This window comes from Lotus japonicus, chromosome 2 (genome assembly GCF_012489685.1).
Source record: "Lotus japonicus ecotype B-129 chromosome 2, LjGifu_v1.2".
Taxonomy (NCBI): Eukaryota; Viridiplantae; Streptophyta; class Magnoliopsida; order Fabales; family Fabaceae; genus Lotus; species Lotus japonicus.
The window spans coordinates 94,530,972-94,547,011 of record NC_080042.1 but is presented as its reverse complement, the minus strand read 5'-3'; the positions used below and the strand labels follow the sequence as shown (position 1 = coordinate 94,547,011).

At 38.1% G+C, this 16,040-nt stretch overlaps 5 protein-coding genes across 5 annotated transcripts; 1 reads left to right on the top strand and 4 right to left on the bottom strand.

The window, feature by feature from the left end:
• Positions 1 to 901: 901 nt before the first annotated feature.
• LOC130735948 (non-specific lipid transfer protein GPI-anchored 25-like) lies at positions 902 to 1,903 on the bottom strand. The gene is made up of 3 exons (XM_057587816.1): positions 1,475 to 1,903; positions 1,284 to 1,355; positions 902 to 1,190 (listed from the first exon to the last, which is right to left on the bottom strand). The coding sequence occupies exons 1-3, from the start codon at positions 1,797 to 1,799 to the stop codon at positions 997 to 999; spliced, it is 591 nt and encodes a 196-aa protein (XP_057443799.1). The 5' UTR covers positions 1,800 to 1,903; the 3' UTR covers positions 902 to 996.
• A 2,030-nt stretch (positions 1,904 to 3,933) lies between these two features.
• LOC130741362 (non-specific lipid transfer protein GPI-anchored 20-like) lies at positions 3,934 to 7,177 on the bottom strand. The gene is made up of 6 exons (XM_057594241.1): positions 6,618 to 7,177; positions 6,482 to 6,508; positions 6,070 to 6,138; positions 4,995 to 5,979; positions 4,813 to 4,878; positions 3,934 to 4,673 (listed from the first exon to the last, which is right to left on the bottom strand). Exons 1-4 carry the CDS (start codon positions 6,946 to 6,948, stop codon positions 5,780 to 5,782), a joined length of 627 nt encoding a protein of 208 aa, XP_057450224.1. The 5' UTR covers positions 6,949 to 7,177; the 3' UTR covers positions 3,934 to 4,673; positions 4,813 to 4,878; positions 4,995 to 5,779.
• A 981-nt stretch (positions 7,178 to 8,158) lies between these two features.
• Positions 8,159 to 9,332, top strand: LOC130741363 (non-specific lipid transfer protein GPI-anchored 5-like). The gene is made up of 3 exons (XM_057594242.1): positions 8,159 to 8,561; positions 8,865 to 8,927; positions 9,031 to 9,332. Exons 1-3 carry the CDS (start codon positions 8,240 to 8,242, stop codon positions 9,153 to 9,155), a joined length of 510 nt encoding a protein of 169 aa, XP_057450225.1. The 5' UTR covers positions 8,159 to 8,239; the 3' UTR covers positions 9,156 to 9,332.
• A 1,053-nt stretch (positions 9,333 to 10,385) lies between these two features.
• LOC130741361 (protein CDC73 homolog) lies at positions 10,386 to 12,068 on the bottom strand. Its single transcript, XM_057594240.1, has 3 exons — positions 11,025 to 12,068; positions 10,826 to 10,908; positions 10,386 to 10,725 (listed from the first exon to the last, which is right to left on the bottom strand). The coding sequence occupies exons 1-3, from the start codon at positions 12,025 to 12,027 to the stop codon at positions 10,633 to 10,635; spliced, it is 1,179 nt and encodes a 392-aa protein (XP_057450223.1). The 5' UTR covers positions 12,028 to 12,068; the 3' UTR covers positions 10,386 to 10,632.
• A 697-nt stretch (positions 12,069 to 12,765) lies between these two features.
• Positions 12,766 to 14,571, bottom strand: LOC130735946 (uncharacterized protein At2g34160-like). The gene is made up of 5 exons (XM_057587813.1): positions 14,373 to 14,571; positions 14,193 to 14,241; positions 13,492 to 13,554; positions 13,312 to 13,382; positions 12,766 to 13,218 (listed from the first exon to the last, which is right to left on the bottom strand). Exons 1-5 carry the CDS (start codon positions 14,511 to 14,513, stop codon positions 13,123 to 13,125), a joined length of 420 nt encoding a protein of 139 aa, XP_057443796.1. The 5' UTR covers positions 14,514 to 14,571; the 3' UTR covers positions 12,766 to 13,122.
• Between the last annotated feature and the right edge of the window lie 1,469 nt (positions 14,572 to 16,040).

Genomic DNA, 16,040 nt, shown 5'->3' with positions numbered 1-16,040 from the left:
GGTAGTTGGTAAGAACGATCACCTTCTTAGTTCAAGCTTTACAATTCTTTTGGACCAGAACTAGGGGACCATTGTTCTGGGAGTTGGTGAGACCTACCACACCCTCCGCCTGGTTAGCCCTTACTACTAACCAGCGACCCGAGACGACCTTGCTAGCCCGAACGTGTAGTGAACCGATCACATCATGGACGATTATCGCCAGCTGGGGGTAGGATGCGAATCACCTCAACTATCCCCTGCCACCGCAGTCACAAGCGTATCACCCCACGCTCCCCTCACTCCACTGCTTCCCTCACTCCACTGCTTCACAGTTACCCTCTCTCCCTACCCTTTCTTGGGCAGTCTTGGTTGGTTCCCCCGATCAGATAGCATAATTGAACTTACAATGGAGGTATAAGTTGTGATTGATTCCTAGACCTCCCTCACCCAACCTACATGCCTCCTAATTCTTATCCCTTGAAATATCATTCACGGACTAATTATGATTTTTTTTTTTGAAAACATGGGGACTAATTATGATAATTGTTTTTTTTTATAAGAATTTTGATAATTGTTAAAAGCACGTAAATGTATTCCATATTTAAAAAAAATAAATACTGATGAGGATAATATCAGGGAAAGGAAATTTCTTTAAAACAAAGTCAACCTAGCCTGGAATTAATAAATTGATTAGAAGTTGTTAATGATGTTGACTTTATTAGTTAGTTTTGTGAGAACCATGGATTTTAACACGGAATTGCAATTTGTTTGAAATTCAAACGAAAATTCCATGATCGATCACAACATGGCAGGCACAATGACCTGATCAGCAAAGTTGTGAAACAAATTGTTTATTGTTGTTTACTCTTTCTCTCTCATGAAAAATGGATAGAAACAAGAATGAATTGAAGACGATTGCATGTACAGAATTAGAACTAAGTATTTGAGATATTGAAAATCAGTTATAGCAACAATATTTCTGAAAAGTGGAAACAATTTCATTCAGAACTAAAACCACTACGCCGTGTTGAGTGTGACAAAGATGGCAAGCGTTAGAGGCACTAACAAACTCTTGAATCCACCACCGGCCATGCTTGAACTTGAACCACTTTTTCTGTTACCACCCCCTCCTCCTCCTCCAGGAAAGAAAGGTAATACTCTGGCTCCACCTCCACGGGAACCACCTCCTCCACCACGGCCTCCTCCACCGCCTGCATGTTAATCACAATATTAGTCATGAATGAAAAGTGCTTTTTCTCAAAATTGATTTTGAATTTAGAATAAATAACAGAAAAATGACTCACCCAAAGCGGTTACAGAATGAATTGATTTTGCATATTTTTCTGCGATGGTGAGATGAGGCAGAGCCGGTGATTCTGTGAGCGAGCGAGCGAGCGTAGAAAAAGTAAACAAGAATCAAATGCCGTTAGCGAAGTAACAAACTGAGTAACAGAATGAATCGTTCGTAACTGACAAGTGAGAATCGAATTCGAACCTGAGCAGAGAAATCTGGGGGCGGTTGGGCAAACGGAAGAGAGTGAGAGGAGTCTCGTCGTGTTGAGAGGGAAACCGAGGATGACAGGATCACGGAGAAGGTGGCAGAAGCAGAGGGAGTCCACGGCGGTGGCGGCGGAGAAGGCGTCGCAGCACGCGGTGGAAGCGGTTCCCGTGAGGTTGTTGGGGGGAGACGACACGTAAGGCAGGCACGGGGAGAACGATGTCCTTAGCTCGACGGCACAGCGGCCGCTTGAAGGAAGAGGCGTCGCCGCCGCGTCGACTGCGATGGCGGTCAGGAGGAGGAGGAGGAGGGCGGTGGCCATGGAAGAATAGAAAGTCGTCGGAATTGGAATGGGAGGGAAATCAAGAACCCAGTCAATATTCTGAATGATCTCTTTGTGTTGTGATGTGTAAGATTAGAAATTATGGCGATGATGATTATATTTATATATAATACCAATGCACATTTGATTTCCAGTTTATCAAATTTTTAAAAATTGAAAAATTATACAACACTTTATCATAACAACCTTGATTAATTCTCACACTTCAATTTTAATTTTAAAAACTAATGTGACAGAGGCATAGCTATAATTACCTATAATAACTCACAAATACATATTTTCCCACAAGAGAAGATTATTGGGGTATACTTAGAAACACAAATATTTAGATATTCAATAGTATTTTCCAAAATGTGTAGTGATATATTTTCTCGCAGTTAGGCTCAGAGAGCATATAAACTTCAATCCCTACTAATTCAAATATTACACACTCTTATATCCATATTGATCATACTAATTTGGTCAAATCACCCATAAGATTTTGATTGAAGATGAGCGATTGAACTCTAGTGGGGAGGAGTGTGAAGGGTTTAGGGTTTAGGTCCAAGAAGGGTCTCAGGCAAGGCACTCCGATGCTTAAGTTAGTGGCCGATGGAGTTTGGGGATTTCTATAAAACTTGAGAAGTTAAGTGCGTCATTGTTTCAGCTCGAGTTTGGTCTTTTGTGCTTGTGAGAGATAGTAGAAGCGGTATGAAGATATGTCATGGGTGTTTAATCTCTTTTCATGTCAGCCAGATTTCTAGGCCTTATAATTTTCCTGCTTTCCGTCATTTATTTTAAACCTCTAGGCCTTGCTAAATTTGCTAAGAAGATCCTTTATTTGCCTCACGTGGTTTTTCTTGGCTCTTATAAAAATAAGTACATATCTGTAAACATGTAAACAAAAGATGTGACAAACTTTACCCATTTCTAAAAAATTTAATCTGCGTTTATTTGCTGGCTTTTGAGATAGCCAAGTTTAACCTTTTCATGCACATCATGAAAGGTAAGGGGACAATTGATCCTCTTGTCTAAACTATATAACTTCTCCTTATTCGAAAGAATGAAAAGACTCACATAAGAATATAAATCATGATTAATTGAATTCACTTTTAGGAAAGCCAAATTCCTTAAGTGTTCAAGGAATCTCCAATCAAATTGGTCATAAACCTTTTCTAATCAAGTTTTATCAATAGATCCCCAACTTTCATATGTGCCTTTTTTTGATGAAAATAAACTCTTAAAGGACAATTACATTATCCTTAACACTTCTCCCCACGATGAAAATGCTTTTCAGGGGGCTTATGATCTCATTCAACAAAGGTCTTATTCTATTCACCAAGACATTTGTGATTCTTTTATAAACCACATTACAAAGAGAACTTGGCCTTAACTCCTTAAATCTAGAAGGATTATGTGTTTTTAGATTAAAAACCACAAAAATATCCGCTATACTTACTTCTAGACTTTTCTTTTGAAAAACTAGTCAAAAAAAGCAGTGACTTGATCACTAACAATATGTCAATACTCAATACTTTAGGAAAAAGATTGTATGAAAACCATCGCGGCCAAACGCTTTAAAAGATTCCATTTGATCAAGAGTAGTCTTGATTTCCTCTTGAGTAATTTCTTTTTGCAAATCACTCAAATAAATTTATGGAATTTTGGGTAAATTGGTGTGTGACAACCCATGGGATCCACATGTTCTGTTTCTGCAAAAATAAGAGCACAATCTATTCTAGCTCCTTCTTGGAGAAGAGTCCTCCATTGATCATTTATAAGAGCACTATCTATTCTAGCAATGAAAGCAAAGCTAGAATTTAGGTGATGGGAGAAGATATGAGATTTTAAAGATTACTTATGGTAGGTTATATTCAGTGCAAAATATAAAATAAGCTCATTCCGCAATGCTAGCAATCGAACTAATCGCAACAACCACATGAAAATTATTGTAAGAAACAAACCTAACATGTAGCTTTTACCATGAAAGATGGATTAGAAACAGGATCAGTTAGGACCCCTGCTCAACAGGACAAGTCTTGGCTATAACTACTATGTACATTTCCATGTAAACTATATGATATGATGGTAATGAAAATCAATATTATGGATTAGACTATAACTACTATGAGTATTGAGTGGGAACATATTCATTCAACACTAGTAAAACTACACAGTGTTGAGACTTGAGAGTATGCTTGTGACAAAGATGGCAAGTATTAGAGACAGTAGCAAACTCTTGTATCCACCAGCCATGCTAGCTTGAACTTGAATCTTTCCACCCGTGCCACTGAGAGAAAAATTCTTCACCTCCACTTGCGCCTGCTCCGTCTCCGTTGCGGGGCACAGGCCATCCTCCTCCACGTGAACCACCTCCACTTCCACCTCCTCCACTTCCAAGTAACACACATTAGACTTCGCCGACAAGTACAAACAAACAGAAGTAAACTACACATTTCAAACATCTCTCTTTGCCTATAACTATATACATTTCCATGTAAACTACACTATAACCATTGCAAATCAGTAACAGCAACAATTTAGCAATGAGTGGGAACAACATATTCATTCAGCACTAAAACTATACAATATTGAGTAGTACTCTTGTGACAAAGATGGCAAGCGTTGGAGATAGTAGCAAATTGTTGTATCTACCGGCCATGCTGGAACTTGTACCATTAGTCCTCCGGTGCCCAGGAGTGAAAGATGCTGCACCTGCACCTGCTCCTACCACCACTGCTCCTGCGCCTGCTCCGGCGCCTGTGCGGGGTATCGTTTTTCCAGAAGAAGACCCTCCTCCCCCATGGGAACTACTACCTCCACCTGAACTACTTCCACCTCCTCCGCGGGAACCACCTTTGCGATTGTGAATCTCTGCAAAAATAATTGAAAAGTGCTGAAGTACTCTATCTAAGGCAATTTTCATAGAAACTAATATCCGAATTGAATTTGTATTTAGAATCAACAATAGAAAAATTTCAATGAATAGAAACAGAACAGAAAAATGACCCACCTAAACGAGAGACCCTGTCCCCTATTAATGTTTCTGCGCTGTAAGGAAGAGTTCGAGCTGGTGATACTGTGAGGGAAAACAACAAACAATAATGGAATGCCGTTAGCTAAGTAACCAGCTAAGTAACTAACTTAACTAACAGAATTAATGAATCGTTCTTAATTCATAACTAAGAACTAAACCTGAGCAGAGAAATTTGGGGGAGGTGCAGCCGCCGCTTGACGCCGCCTCTGCGACTGCGAGGACAGTCAGGAGGAGGAGGAGGAGGAGGGTGGTGGCCATGGATCAAACAATTCAAAATCGTAGGAGTTGGCAGGAGGGAAACGAGAGAACCGAGTCAACTGTCTGAATGGTAGCTCTTGGTGTTGTGATAATGTTATGGGTATGATTTTCTCAAACCTAACACAACACAGCCAATCAAAAAGTGACACGACATTTTAACAAAAACAAAATAGCCAACCTGTAAAGAGAGTCAAAGTTCAACACTTTTGTCTCAGTTGGGATTTAGGACCAAAACAATTTATTGGGTTGCCTCTTTAGAATCACTCTTAGTCTCATTGTTAGCTGTAATGGTGTATCTTATTTTCCTTTACATCACAACTCGTACACCATATATTTCATGTTACTCTCTTCTTTTACTATATCTCTCAATGTGTGTAATTAAAGTGTTAAGATATTTTTAACTTAAGTTTCACTCACACTCCAATTTAAATGGAGAAGTAAAAGATATAATTAAATGAGCAAAATAGAAAATGAACTTCTTTTGACTGAATAAAATAACTTCAATTTTCTTTCCATGCACTCATGTTACATAAATGGTACAATCAAAGCCTTTTATCTTGATAAACAAATACAACCCCAAATGCGGGTCTTAAACAATCTGAGCCAAAATCCAACACACAAGCCAAACATATTGCAACATTTTAGACACATCTACATCCGCAGAGGATGTCAAACACACACCAACCTAGTAGTGTTTAAAAACAGCAAATCCAAATACAATGAATACAAATGAAGGGAAGAGACTGTAAGATGGCACAGCAGATGATGGGGTCAGATTAGAGCGGCCACTTCCCGTGGTTGAAGATGATGGAGTCAATAGAGGAGGGGTTGAGTCAGATGGAGCCAGAGAAGGTGTAACTGGTGAGGGAAGTGCAGAAGAAGAACCTGTTCAAATAAAACAACATGACTCTATTAGTATTCAAACTTGAGAAACAACTGCTTGTGCTCAATTGTCTTATTGCAAGATAAATATACCTTGAGGACTAGGAGATGTAGCAGATGGGGTAGATTCAGGGGAAGAAGATGGTCCAAGAGATGCTGGTCCTGCCAACATAAATCAAAATCACTCAAAAGGTAAGTTAAAATGGAAGATTTATTGGTGAGTTTGGGCAAATAGCTAAATTGAGCACTTACAACAATAAGCGCTTATCACATATCGCTTATGCATAAGCTTATTTTGAAAAGTTTCATTGAAAAAAAGCTCAAAATAGTTCATGAGTATGTATCTTAAGCATAAACTTACTTGAGCAGGTTATAAATTTAAGAGCATCTTAAAAATAGGTCATGAGCTTAGTCGACCGGTTGTTATAAGTGCTTATGTTAGAAGATAAGCTCAAATAAGTTATTCATGAAAGAAATTTTCCGCATATTGGGGTGTTGGCAATACCTGGAGCAGGAAGAGGTGAACCAGAAGCTGAAAATAACAAAGGCAGAAAATAACATCTTAATTAGCCTCATTGATAAAAAGAACAAAACTGAAGTTTAGAAACAAACAAATAAAGATTGAAGAGAGATATATATACTTTTGCATTGAAGTGGAACACCAGGCAATTTGCAAGCACGAGGAAGAGAGATGGCCAATGTACGGTTGATCGGTATGCTGAAGGGAACGTTGCCGGTGACAACGAGACATAAGCAGTCCCTGCCCCCACTTGTGAGGGATTTGATGGAGTCGCAGCACTCTGCAGTAGGTGAGGTTCCATTGCCACTGCTATTTGTGAGGAAACTCATGCAAGGGGTGAAGGAAGTGCTTATCGCTGATACGTTACATGGTGTGTTGATCTGGGCGTAGCCCGGTGCAGCCATGAATATAGCCATGGCTAATACCAAAGCTAGAGGCACAAAACGCTCCATGTTCTAAAGTTCAGAGGTTTTGGCTAAGAAACTCAATAATCAAGAGAATTAGTAGTGTTCAGAAGTAGAGAAGAAAAAATGGATTTGAATTGGAGGTTTGATAGTTTGAAAAGAGCAAGTAGGGGAACTTAATTTATAGATAGTGTATGAAGAAGAGAAGCATAAGGAAAATAATAGGTGGCTTCAAAGTTGGTTCAAAAGCACAACTACCATAACTAACCAAGGGGAAATGAAAGAGTTTGAAGAAGAGGCTTGCAACCCCTATAGTATAGAACCCATTTTGGCTAATCCTGTTAAGCTTAACAAGTGGCATATGAAGCATTCTACCCTATTCATCAGTGAAACAAACTGAACTACTGTTGGCTCAAATTATTGGCATCTTTGATAATTAATTATCGAGTTGGTAAGTTTCAAGTCAAATCATTCTTTTTAGGTCAGCTGCTTGGGTGGATAACCGAATCCCAGTAGCAGTTAATCAATTCAAATCCTGTAGAATTTGGCTAGTTAAATGCTTTGATAGATGCTGGAATAAATCTGTAACTAAAAAGCTTACCATGTCAATAGTCTGCTAGTTACCCTAGACATATTTACCAATCCCCTCATGTGTAAGTATTAACCATTGTGAAAACTGATTTTGATAGAATTAATTTTGGTAAAATTGGTTATGGAGAAATCAGTTGAAAGTAAAGTTATTTATGTTTGTATACGCTTATAGGACATGTCACAATTTATTATGTCTATCGCAAAAGTTATTCTCTTAACTTCTCACAAAATTGATTTTGGGACTAAAATTAATTTTCTATATAAGCACCATGAAGGGATTCTAATAGATGAAAATTGATTCTAAGACTCCCCAAACCTGGAGACACGTTATTGTCACTCTGTTAAGACACCTGGATTTTTTTTTCTTTGGTCATATTTTTCAGTCAGCAGTTTTTAATATATTAAAGATGAATCATAAAGTTAGAAAAGACGCTTCTAAAAGCCTCAGATGCCAAAAGTTGGTGATCCGTTTAACCGACCTGACTTTAGAAATTTCCATGTAATATCATAATTATTCAACAAAGGTCCCAGAGTCCAGGTTCACATCTTAACTAACAATATAACGCTGCTACCAAAAAACAAACAAATCCCATTGGACAGTAGTAGTTCACCTACACCACCTTACAATTGTCAGTTTCTTACCTCCTTTCTCTACAAAAAGCTCATGCATCGTTGCTCCAAAACCACACTCTTCACAGCACACAAACACACACAAACGATTCTAACATATCTGCATCAACCTATTCCAATGGCACACAGAAAAATGAATATGGGTTTGATTTTGGTCGTAATGGCCATGCTGTGTGCAGGAGCTGCAGCACAATCGAGTTGTACAAATGTGCTAGTGAGCCTGTCGCCATGCCTAAACTATATTACAGGAAATTCCTCAACCCCCTCTTCAGGATGCTGCTCACAGCTTGCCACTGTGGTGCGTTCACAACCACAATGCCTGTGTCAGGTTCTCGGCGGGGGTGCATCATCATTGGGGATCAATATCAACCAAACTCAAGCCCTAGCCTTGCCTGGTGCTTGCAAGGTCCAGACCCCACCAACCAGTCAGTGTAATACAGGTAAGACAACATATTTTCTACCTTCAAAAGTGTATCCATCCTTGACTATGAATATATGACTAGATACAATGCAAATATGTACCATGATAACAAAGTAGAAACTTCAAAGAGCATGTGTAATTTCTATGATAAGTAGATCCTGTTCTAGTCCCTATCCTTGACTATGAATATATGACTAGATACAATGCAAATATGTACCATGATAACAAGTAGAAACTTCAAAGAGCATGTGTAATTTCTATGATAAGTAGATCCTGTTCTAGTCCCTATCTTTCTGCTAACTTGCATTATGTTTGTCCACAGCTGCTACACCAGCAAACTCCCCAGAAGAACCAGCAGCAGAGTCTCCAAATTCAGGTCCATCAGGTACTGAATGTTAATTCATCAAATTGAACCAAGCATGTTAGTTGATGTTTATCCAATGTGACCCTTTTCCATGTTAACCATTCAACTTGACATTCACTTGCAGGAACCGGATCAAAAAGCACACCCACAACAGGTGATGGATCATCCAGTGGGAATTCCATCAAGTTATCCATTCCTCTGTTACTTGTTTTGGCAGCAACGTATGCTTCAACTTTCAGAACATACTGATTCTTTAATCAGTGGGCTTCTCAGTTGAAATGTTTTTTTTTTCCCTTGTTATTTGTTTAATGTATTCATTTGTGTAATTGTGTGACCTCTACTGGATTACAACATAGTTTTGTATTGTGAGAAAGATTTGTTCTCTATACTTTATCAATAAAGATGGATTGAAACTTGTGGTTTGCATACATGATCTTATTAACAAGGTATATCACTGGAATCAATGAACTGAATTACTAACAATATCACTGAAAATAGCCTAACAACAACAGTCAAATCCCATAATAATGAATCCTTTCAATGTTTTAAAATGATTTTAATACAATAAACATCGACGAGGCAATGGAAGGCTTTGTCAAGATACTAGTAGTCTGAAGGAGCTATAAGTCTAGTTTACACTCTAATTCAGAACTTTAATCATTCAAAATTTTTGTATGAAACCAAGATTGGACTCAAAGGAAGCATGCAAGAATATCTTAAGGTTTCTTCATTTAATTGTGTTAACACCTACAATGAATATCTTGAAGTAGCAGAAGCAACAGTTAGACGTTACTAATGTCTAAAGGAAAATTCCACCATGAATTTGCCAGGACTAAATGATACTGAGCTTTAATGCAGTGGAATTTGACCAAGTTCCTAGAAGACAGGCAATTTCTAGTACTATCCTCTTAGTTCTTAGACTTAGACATGGGAATGGATGGGTTTTCTTTAATTTTCTTAGCTATAGAAGAGTTTATGTAAGAGCATAAAAGCCCATTTACACGTTAGTCCTCCAAGAAGTTGTCATGAATTGAAGCCAAAGTGAAATGAGTTAAGAAGTTGAGTACATTCAACCCTATGCAATCCACAAAGGCGTTTCAAAATTTGGGAATCTGATTGCGGTAGCGAACTAGCACGCTGAACCAACAAATAAATAGTGCATCTACTACAATAGAAAAGGAAAAAAAAAGTAACACCAAGAACCACAAAGATGAAAAATACAAAGGTAGAGCCATATCTGATCTCTCTAAAACCACATCTGACAAAAATAACAAACTAAAATGTCCACCCTGAGTGAGAAAGACAAGAATAACCATACAAAGACATAAAGCATAGCTTAGATCTCTAATTTAACTCAGTCCATCTTACAACTCCTGGCGAAAAATAGATGTTCAAGCAAAGCAAAATGTTTCACACGATTGCTCAGAAAATAATCTTTTAAGGATAAGAACTTTTATATGAATTTTAAGACATGTAGCATAACTCTAAAACTTTGTTACAATTGTATTCCATCAATTCTATGGAGCATCAGCATATAAGTCTTCCAAGCACAAAGGATATCAGTCCATGTACTAAACTCATAGTACAAAAAATCTACTATGGGAAGTTGGAATCACTTATATCTCATATCATCTGATAAAGCAAGACAGCAAAATTGTAACATTCTGATGTGAGGAGCTTAAAAAAAATAAATTACATACAGTGGCCTCTAAATACAGTACTAAGATCAAGAATGTGATCGTGACCGTACAAATTCTTCTAGCCTATCCCACACGTCCAATGCTGCGGCCCTGTCCTGGTGTCGCTTGTTTTTGCTAATCTGCCATCAAGTAAGAAATGTTTGGTTAGACTACAACTCAAAGAGCTTAAAACATCGGAAAATAGCAGAGGAGAGCACTGATTTTGAACTAAAAACTCACCGAGATAATCTTTACATTCCACTGCTTCACAGTCTTAACTGACTCCATACTATCGTCTTCAAAACGTATGAAAAATCCAATAACTGCAAGGATTTCAAAAGGGTCATTCGACATTCATAACAATCAGCTAAGGAAATTGTAGTTATCGAAAGAGTTAAACTAGCCTAGATTGAAATGAAGTAAAATCAAATTCACTGACTTTTATTAAAAATCTCAACATGATCCTTGAAAGGCCATTCCTTAAACTGCCACTCCTTCCCCAAGACGAACACAGCAACCACACGATCCCAGTCTTCTGGTTTAAGAGTAGAAGGCTTATCCCTCACTTCATAAGCAGCAACAACCCTGTCTCTGCTAAGCTTCTTCTGCACAGTGACACAGTCAGGCCTGGTACCTTTCATCTGCTTAACCTTAACATCAGTGGGAATATAAATCCCATCCTCCAAAAACTCCTTCACATTGTAGATAGTAATCAGCGTCTGAAACGCACTTGGGACCAAGATAATCGGAACCCCTTCCCCAATCTTAGAACCCTTCAAATGCATCTTAGGTTTAGGGTTTGGGTCATACCCCAAATCATCCCCAAACCCTCCACCCCTATCGTCGCCACCCATTAACCGACTCTTGGCGACGAGGCCATCCTTCCTCTGGTGCGACTCAATCCTCTGGCGCTCCTCCTCGCGCTTGGTGGCGGCGACGAGGACGCTGTAGAAGTCGCGATTCTTACACTCGAGAAGAGACTCCCGATCCTTGAGCGGCTTCTCAGCGGCCCTAATCAACGCCATGAAATCAATTTCGGTGTCGTCGGGTTTGTTTGGGGGCTGGTCAAGGGAGATGGGGATGGAGGGGATGATGGGAGTGGGGGCGAAGGAAGGGTCTTCAGGGCGGTACTCGATGGAATCGGTGGAAGCGAGGGTGCCTTGGAGGTAGTGGAGGATGGGTTTCCGATCAGGGAGTGTGACGGAGGGGATGCCGAGTGCGAAGGTGTTCTGGAAATACTCAGTGTGTTTGAGGTGGTGGTTCTTCACATAGTGGACTAGGGTTTCGAGGGTGTAGCGGTTACCTTTGGTTGAGCGGTACGCCGTCTCGACGGAGCAAGGGAAGGAATACTCCTCGCCGAAGCGGAACTCGCCGTTGAGTTTGACAATCTTGTCGAGCTCCCCTCTCATCGTGAACTCTCTCAGAGCTGACAGTGGATCCATTCTCACCTCGTCGATTGTCTCACCTCGTTGTTTCCCTTCACAACACTGATATAAAAGACGAACTAAAAACGGGATTTGGGTTTGGCACCCCACCTATTGGGTTTGGCACCTCATGTATTCAATACGGAAATTTAATTTCCGTTTTCAAAACGGAATTTAAAATTCCGATTTGTTTTTTATATGCAATGAACGGTTGAAAATGTGCCACATATGCTAAAATACATAACGGTTTTTTAATTTCCGTTTTTTTCGTATTAAAATCGGAATTTAAATTCCCGTTTTTAATAAAGTGGGGTGCGAAACCCAAAAGGTGGGTGCCAAACCAATTGGTTTCAAATGGTTTCATTAGCTTGATCACTATTGATGCCCTTCTTTCTTCATTGCCTTTAATATTATTTTAGGAGCTTTGCTAAATCACACGAAACAAAATGTGATTGGTTCATCACATATAGTTAGCTAAATGAGTGATGTTAAATGGTACCAATTCACTCAAGTAAGAAATATATGAATGCACACATTTCTTTTACTTATATGTTATTGTATTTTTTCTTCCCTAAAATTTAGGAAATTGTAACTAATCATAATAGTTCGTATGGTTTCATTTGGAAAACTAACATAACAATGAGAATTAGTGTAGCTAAATTATAACATGCCATATGGTTGTAAATTGTAATCACCTCTCTTTTCACTCTGCATTTTTCTTGCTTCCTACATGCCATATTGACTCAGACATAGCCATTAGTGATTGAAAAAAATGTTTGTATTGAGAACCACTCCTCTTTGTATGTCACATCTGGAGGAAGAGAAAGGCTGAAAAACCATCTAATACATTTCATTATGCTCCGGTGACATGAATTATATGAGAAATTACATCTATACAAAGAACACTTATTACAGGAGTAAAATCACAATAGTCTAGTGCCAAAACTGCTTTTACAAGTACTATGGACACTGCACAATGTACATTACCTATCTCCTGAGACACAACAGAAGCTAAAAGAATGAAAGAACATTTACAGAGACTGTAAATCCAGTTACACATACTACAAGCAGAAGAATTTCATTATCTCCTGTTATTTGCACCATTCTGTTACTTCAAGCCTTACTGACAGCACCTTCCTCACATGCTGCAGCTGCAGCAACAGTAGCACTCTGATCCACATCCCTAGCCTTTCCCATCAGAATAGCAAGCTGTGCAAAAAAGCAGTATGAAATAATGACAAGTTATTCATGGCAAACCAAATGATTCCAGATCAAAGGAAATTGCAAGCCAAAGAAAAGAACCTTAGGCTTTGTAAACACACGACCTTCCCTCTCTTTGTTATCATCAACTTCAACAGTGGATATCATAACATCTACATGTCATACACCCAAATGAAAACCAATTTCAATTCAACTTCAAAGTCTTCAATTAAACAAACATTTTGCTCTTGGCAAGCTTTGTAAGGAGAGGATTTATCTTACTCTTCTCAATTGCCCGCCCATTGCTTTTCAACATCTCAGAGATGATTATCACAGTTGGAATAGCTGGATTAAAAAAACAAGTTAGAAAAACAAAAAGAAATAGCATCATTTTTTCCCACTTTTTTTTTGTTTTCATCTTACACAATCGAATCAGGTTTTGGGATATAGAAATTCTTGATCTAAAACTTTTTGCCCTATTTGAAAATTCATTGATTACCCTAAATGACATAAAATTGAGAAACTCAACTAGACAACTACACAAAAAGAATGCACAATTTTGACATTTAGAGTTTCATTGGTTAGCATTGAGTGCGTAGAGAGTAAAAGAACAAATTGAAGTTGTCATGCACACACGCAATTATAAATTCTTGAACCTAATCCAGCAGAAATCCCAATTGTGAATTCTTGAAAGAACATAATCGAGCAGAAATCCCAATCTATGAAGAGAAGTCGATACTGAAACATAGATTTGAGAAACTCAATTACACAAAAAGAGTGCACGATTTTGACATTTAGGGTTTGATTGGTTGACATTGAGTGAGTGCAAATAACAAATTCTAAAGAACAAATTGAAAATAGTTGTCATGCAAGAATGCAATCATAAATTATTGAAAGAACCTAATTCAGCAGAAACCCCAATTCATGAAGAGAAATCCAAATTTCATAAAAGACGCAAGAAAAATTGGGGATGAACAACATACCCTGTCCCAATGCGCAGAGCTCAACATCAATGTCCTTCTTGATGTACTTCTGCAGCATGAGAAGAAATTCAAGATCAACAACATGAATGGAAACTAGTTCGTTGATCCAAGAACAAGTAGGAGAAACGAAACGGATTCTGATTGAACGAAAAAAGAGAAACAGAGTGAGAGTGATGATACCTTGGCGAGGGTAAGGTAGACGAACAAGGGCTTCTTGTTCTTGGAAACCTGAATGCGAACGATCTTCTTCTTCGCGTTCTCGTCGCCGCCATTGATCTTGGCGATTCTGGTCTCAGCAGCAGTCACCGCCGTCACTTCCATTCTCTCTGAGCGGGAAAAGTTTGTTGCAGTTTTGCTTTCTACTCTCTCACAGTTCAGATCGCACTAGCTTCTTCTGCAAGAAATGAAAGCGGTGCGGTTATATAGGGAGGGTTTACCAATCAACGACTGACGCGTGTCCCTTCTTGGTTAAGCGATGGTTTGTCAGTTAAAACAGAATATTGGACTCTTTGTAAATGGAATTGCACATGCTCTTTTTTCACTATTTTACTTAATTATTATAGTTGATTTTTTAAAATAGAACTTATGGTATGTGAATTGTTATTATTGAACCTGTTAAGTAGATTATTTAAAATAGAACTTATTGGATAAAGAATATAATGCATTGTTTTTGTTTTCTTTGCCAACAATAATTTGATATAGTTTAAATGTTTTAGGGTGGTTTGGGAGTGTGGTTAAAGGCTTGCTATTTGCTACTCTAATTCATTGCATGCGGTATCTTTTATTGAGGAGTCTCTGTCGCATTTTCATGTCCATGTAGTTTTGATTACGAACATGAGAGATATGCTTTCATAGGCACCGGGAATGTGTGTGCGGAATTTCTGGTTAAGGCCGATGCGTGCCGGACTAGAGATTTTGATCTACTGTAGGGTCCTTCTGATGGACTTGTTTCTCTCCTCTTAGCGGATGTTGTAGGAACTAGTTTTTTCGGGACATTAGTTTTTGGGTATTTTTTTCTATTGCCTTCTACCAAAAAATAAATAACCAAATAACAAGGATAAGAGCCAACGGCCCAAAAACCAGCCCAGCTACACTTCATTGCCTATTACTTTTACTCACTGTATAAGTCACTATGAAAACTTTGACAAAAAAAAAGTCACTATGATAACAACAGCTTAATTTGTAAGCAATGAACAACTCAATACATACACAATAAAATTTTATTCATGCACTAGCTGCTAAAGCTTCGGATTACCAAAATATTTGTTGGTGGTATGAGTTTCCTTCTTTTCTTAATTTCGCTATTTTAGCTGATGTATTTTTTATTTCTCTATAATGAAGAAGTAATTTTCATAAATAAATAAAAAATAACTCAATGCATACACAATAAAATTTTATTTATGCATACTACGTATAATACCATAGTCGCCAAACTTCTAATCTTAATATTTGTTTAGGTTGCCCCAATCAAAATGTTTAGTTATAAGCAACTGTTTTCAGCTTCTAAAATTTGCCCCTTTACACATTTATGAATATGTATGAAATTCTTGCATGTTTTAGGCAAATTTGAACCATGTTTATACCAAATTATTTTTCCTTAGAATCAATTCTGACACTAAAAAATTGATCACAAAAGTTCCTCTCCGTAATTAATTTTGAATTTTGAAAGGATTTCCAAACATATACATGTAACTAGTTGTGTAAATGGATTACATTCATAGCTTCAGTGTAAAGCCAGTCTAGCAAATGGGACTAAGTTAGGACTTAGGACTTGTAACATGTTTGAGTCAGGACTTGTGTAACATATCTGGTGAAAGATTGATGAGGAAAGTAGGACATAAAGAAAGC